The sequence below is a fragment of the Scylla paramamosain genome, chromosome 4, assembly GCF_035594125.1.
Source record: "Scylla paramamosain isolate STU-SP2022 chromosome 4, ASM3559412v1, whole genome shotgun sequence".
NCBI classification, from domain to species: Eukaryota; Metazoa; Arthropoda; class Malacostraca; order Decapoda; family Portunidae; genus Scylla; species Scylla paramamosain.
In genome coordinates, this window is record NC_087154.1 from 4691501 (window position 1) to 4697500 (window position 6000).

A 6000-nucleotide genomic window follows, 5' to 3' on the forward strand; every position below is an offset into this window, starting at 1 on the left:
AATAAAGAGCTTGGAACAAAATGGATTTTATGTAATGACTAAACAACAATTAAAGCCATTTCATGTAACGACTATAGATTGTAGACATTTCATGAAATCGCTAATTTCACAACCTGACTGTAACACACACACACACACACACACACACACACACAGACATATATATATATATATATATATATATATATATATATATATATATATATATATATATATATATATATATATATATATATATATATATATATATATATATATACCCTGATGAAGCACACTTTCAATGGCCACACTATGCATGTTTTCGTCTAATTTCAATATATAAGGTATTACTACACGCATGCTCAGTGTTATCAAATTTCTTTGTATGTCATATTGCAATTTGCACTAAGTAACTGACCTCCTCGCATAAGAAATGTCAGTATATTTTGCTAAACAGGCAGAGTGAGACTAAGTTACTGGAGTACCTCTGGCAGGACACAATACTTGTGGAAGTTACTGGTGGAGTTTGTCATGATGAAGGTCTCCAGTACATCAGATGGAGCCCCTCCCAGCAACCTGGACGATTCCCAGCCTGCAACACACATACACACAAACATACACACACGTCCGCATTACGTTGGTATATACTTAAAGAAAGCTGCTTAAGACACATGTATTACACACCAACAAGCAATGTTAGTATAGACTGTCTGTAAAGAAATAAATGTTTCTGCTGCTGTTTCTATCACAACTGTTTTATCTCCTCCTCCTCCTCCTCCTTCTGTTACTACTCTAGCTATCACTACTATTAATTACTTTTTTCCATGCATAAAAGAATTTGGCCAAGGGCATAAAAATGAGAGAAAAATATCATTCAATATACCAATGGTAAAAGTAAATTATGGAAAGAAATCCCAAAAGCTAATCTCTTTACTACTACGGACACTAACACTAGCACTATTACAACTCTTTCTTCTACTATTACTACTTCTACTACCACTACTACTACCACAACAACCAGCCCTATTTCCACAAGTTACCTGGTAAGAGGTAGAGGGGGTCGGCCCTGCTGGAGGCTTTGCATTTGGTCAGGGGGTAGGTGTTGTTGGCTCCCAGGTACATCATCATCTCAAAGCCGAGGCAGGTAGTGAGCAGCGGCACTGGCGGGTCTTGTTCCTGCAGAAGATGATACAGCAGCTCCCCGGCCCGCCCGTACCCACTGGAGTTGGTGATGGACGCTGATCCTCCAGGGAATACCATGCTGCAGGGAAGATTATAAAAAGGAAGTTGGTAAATTTGAAATGAAGGGCAAAGTTGGTCTATCTATCCATATAACAGGATAAATTTGAATTGGAAGGTAAAAGTTAGTCCATCTGTCTATTTTATACACCAGGGTGGCAATCCCACATGGGGTGATAAATTGCAATTGGATGGTAAAGTTGGTCTGCTTGTCTATCCATCAATACACCAGCCGGCAATCGCACGAGAGGTGACCTAGACAAAGCACCACATACTCGGGCAAAGTTAGTAAATGCTGATAAACAGATTGAGAGGGAGGAAGACTAAAGAATAGGTTTATGGATGCATTGGAGGAATACATGTGGGTGATGAGTGTGACAGAAGATACAGAGGACTAAGTAAAGTGATGGGTAATTTGCTGTGGTGAACCCTAACATAAGTAACCCGAGGAAGAAAACTGAAAAGGACAACAGAAAATAGTCCACATGATTCAAGCCACAATGATATCTCTTTATGATATAGTTTATTGTTATTTCTAATATTATGGAGAGACTGCAGATAAATGCCTTTGGATGGACACTAAAGCTGCCAGTAAGGAGTGCTTCCTTCATAAAAGTACATATCGTTCCTTCGCATCATTCTTTTTTTTGTTTTCCCACATTGATTTGTTAGTGAAAGGAGCGGCAACTTTACACAAGGAACACTCCCTGTGAAATACCACCTTTAGGAAAGAACATAAAGCCACAACGCGCATTATAGAGAAGAAGGGTAAGAAATTCAAAGTACTTGAGAGTGAGGAAGAAGCAAAACAGAGTATTAATGAGTGAGACACACAAATCAAAGACTGACCATCACTGCACCTATGAAACTTACCCATTGACAGAGGAGGCAATGTTGCGGTAGTAGTCATCTTCTTGGTTGATCCTGTTGGAGTAAAGAGAGACACTGGTGAGAAAAGTGAAGAGAAATGTGGTGTTAGAGCTACGGAGTGTTACTGAGAAAGATGTTGTAGGAAAAAGGCTTCGTAAGAAATGAAATGCCGCATGGGAAGAAAACTGCAGAGTATAGGGTGTTGCAGCTTGAGTATATTGGGAAAGTGATGCTGTAGAAGAAGGGTTTTGCAGGGGATGATGTCTTGTAAGAGCTAGAGCATTGCGAAAAAGAGGTGCTGTATGGGAAGGAATTTGCAAGGGATGAGGTGCTGCAAGAAGAAATGTTGCAGGGGAAAGGATGCTGGAGCTAGCGTGGTAAAATAAGGGGATGAAGTGTTGCAAGGAAAGGGTATTGCAGGAAGGGATGTTGCAAAAAAAGATGGTGCTGTAAAAAAAATGTATGCTAAAGATTTTACAGGGGATAACGTGTTGTGGGAGGGTGTTGACGTGGATTATGTGTTGCAGAGAAAGGTGCTGCAGTGGAAAGAGTACAGCAGGAGAAGAAACGTCGAAGAGAAAAAGGGCTACAGAAGAGGTGCTGTAATTAAGGGAGGATAACATTGCAGGGAAGGTAACATCTGAGGATAAAAATGCTGCAAAGAAGGAGACGTAAAAGTGTTACTCGTACAGGAAAAGATGTTACAGAGGTGGAAATGCTGAAGGAAACAAGGTGCTACAGGGGGAAGAGAGCGTCAGAAGAGCTAGGTGTTTCAAGGAGTGTACTGCTGGAAAGACGATCTGCAAGAATCTTTAGGGGGAAGTCTTTGGGGAACTCTATCTCCCGTTCATAACCTTTTCAAACATACTAGTACTTGACCTATAACCTTTCTACGCAGCCTTCCTTCGTTATCACCATTATTCCTACACTGCCTGATAAGGATGCCAGTGGAAAGACAACGTGCAAGAGAGAGAATGGGAAAATATAGACACAGTAGGAGCAAATGCGAATATATAAATAGAAGATTGGAGAGAGAGAGAGAGAGAGAGAGAGAGAGAGAGAGAGAGAGAGAGAGAGAGAGAGAGAGAGAGAGAGAGAGAGAGAGAGAGAGAGAGAGAGAACCCTGTGGAAGAGACTAGCATGGATGAGCGGCCATTTATGAGCATAAGAGGAAAAGAAAAGAAAGAGGAAGAGGAGAAGGAGAAGAAAATGAAGAAAAGGAAGGAGAGAAAACAATAACAACAACAAAAACAACAACAATAATAATAATAATAATAATAATAATAATAATAATAATAATAACAATAATAATAATGATAATAAAAAAGAAGAAGACAAAGAAGACGAAGAAAAAAAGAAATTAAGTGTAAAGAGGAGACAAAAGACGTCGCTATTGTTATCTTAATTGAAACACACTCTCTCTCTCTCTCTCTCTCTCTCTCTCTCTCTCTCTCTCTCTCTCTCTCTCTCTCTCTCTCTGTACCACATAATAATCCCTCCTCATCCATTACTCCTCACTGATCTCACTCCCCATCCCGCCATCCATCTTCGTTCAACTCCCAATTACCCCTCACACCCCCCTGCCCCCTTCACTCTCCCTCTCCCCCACCTCTCCAACCTAAACCCAACTTCAACCTTCTAATTTCCTTTCCTGGTCCTTGTCCATCTCACTTCCCCATCCCACCTCGCCCCCAATCATCCTAACTTCCTCCCCTTCCCCACCCACAACAGCCTCACGTGAAGGTGTAAAAGATGCAGAAGATATAACAATAGCACAGGAGGGGAGGAGGCGTGTAGTTAGCGAGATCAGAACTTCACACCAGCACCAGCACCATCACCACCAAGCACGTACATCACAGGCACTACTCTGGCTCCAGCACTCTCGTAAAATTTGACGTAGGAGGCGGCGATGTAAGAGGAGTAGTTGTGCGGCTGCAGGGCGTTGTCCATGCTTCTGCTCAGCTCCTGCGACAGTATTCCTGAAGGTGCGGGAAGAACGAGGGAGAGAATTGGGTAAGTTAAGATCTGGTGACATGGAAATGAGAAATTAATCTATGTAAATTTACGAGTACGATTCATTACGTAACTTTGGCATTGCAGAATCACATGCAAGAGGACAGGTGTAAAAGTAGGACTGATTGACTGAATGAATGAATTTCGCGCTGCAGCTTAAAGAGAAATAAGGAAAGAAGGACAAGAATCAATCACATAGACAGGAAGAAATAAATGTACGTATGACTGATTAAATTTGGCGTATAACAAACACGGTTGATGGAAAGCGCAAGATTCTATGACAATAATAATCTTTCGTTCCAGGAGAGAGAGAGAGAGAGAGAGAGAGAGAGAGAGAGAGAGAGAGAGAGAGAGAGAGAGAGAGAGAGAGAGAGAGAGAGAGAGAGAGAGAGAGAGAGAGAGAGAGAGAGAGAGAGAGTTTCATAAGGAACGTGATAAAGAAATTCTCAGTATCCATTTGTGCTTCGCTACTTTATCATGACATTCATTTGTTTTCTCCCTTCTGTTTCGTAACATTGCCATCAGAGGGCGAGTGAAAAATCAGAAAAGAAAATGGGAAGCAAAGAAAATGTAAAATATCAAGAAGGGAGTGCGTAAGAAAAACATTAATGGTGGTAAGAGAGAAGAACAACAACAACAACAATAAGATAAAAAGAAGAGAAAAATACGGAAGGTGACTGAAAGCAAACAAATCAGAAGCTGTCAAACACACGAAAGAGAAAAAAAATCTAATGAATGGAAAAGAAGGTGCAAGGAAACAAAAAAGAACAGAAATAGACACAAAAGGGAAAAAATGGAAAAGTATGAAAGGAGAGAGGATAAAATTAAAATAGAAAGGAGAAATGATAATAAAGGGAGAGAGGGTAGAGAGAAAAACGAAAGAATAGGAGGCAAAAATCGTGAAAAAAAAGAAATAGAAATGGCAGAGATGGGAAACAGGAACTCCAAGAGAAAACAAGAAATTGAAGAAATTAACAAACAAGAGCGAGTAATGAAGAGGAAGGAAGAGAGAGAGAGAGAGAGAGAGAGAGAGAGAGAGAGAGAGAGAGAGAGAGAGAGAGAGAGAGAGAGAGAGAGAGAGAGAGAGAGAGAGTAAAAACAAAAGAAACTATGGGAAAAGGTTGGAAAAAACAGAAGCAAAAGAACAAATGAAAAATAAAATTTACAGCAACAGCGACAGCAACAGCAATAGCAACAATAACAGAAACAATAACAAATAACACACACACACACACACACACACACACACACACACACACACACACACACACACACACACACACACACACACATGCAAACGAAGAAATACGATAAAATAAAGCAAATAAATACAACGAAATACAATGAAAAAAATGAAGTGTAGAGTAACAATGAAATAAAGACGTAACAAATAAAGGATAATGAAATAAAGAGAGAGAGAGAGAGAGAGAGAGAGAGAGAGAGAGAGAGAGAGAGAGAGAGAGAGAGAGAGAGAGAGAGAGAGAGAGAGAGAGAGGACGGACGCGTGGGCACAAAGTATTGATAGACAGCTCGTCATGAAACATTAATTAGAAACCTTTTATTCATTAACGCCAATTTTGCGCATCAATCTTTTTTAATAAGATAGAGAGTTACACCCAAGCATCTTCTCTATTTCTTCTTTTTTCTTTCTTTTATTCTTTCACTGCTCCTCTGGTCTTATTTTATTGATTTTTTTTTCCAAGGTTACAGAATGAAAAAAATAAAAATAAAAAAGGGGAAGGTAGAGCATTGAATTTGTCTTTTTCTAGATGACAAAAACGATTGGAAAGTGAAAAACGAAATGAAAGAAAACGGATTTTTTTTTTCTTTTCAAGGGACTGCCAATTTATTCCGTATCTATGAATTTACACGTCCAGTCCATCTCAGCAGTGTCTGTCT

The 6000-nt window shown here is 39.8% G+C and overlaps 1 protein-coding gene across 6 annotated transcripts in view; it reads right to left on the reverse strand.

The window, feature by feature from the left end:
* The window catches only part of LOC135099089 (gamma-glutamyl hydrolase-like), a 38812-nt gene that overhangs the window by 3820 nt on the left and 28992 nt on the right, over positions 1 to 6000 (reverse strand). For all 6 annotated transcript variants that reach the window (XM_064001503.1, XM_064001496.1, XM_064001516.1 and 3 more), the window contains 4 exons: positions 3941 to 4067; positions 2092 to 2142; positions 1020 to 1240; positions 465 to 571 (listed from right to left, as the gene is read on the reverse strand). In XM_064001503.1, coding sequence (XP_063857573.1) covers positions 465 to 571; positions 1020 to 1240; positions 2092 to 2142; positions 3941 to 4067 — 506 coding nt within the window. The remainder of the gene's footprint in view (positions 1 to 464; positions 572 to 1019; positions 1241 to 2091; positions 2143 to 3940; positions 4068 to 6000) is intronic.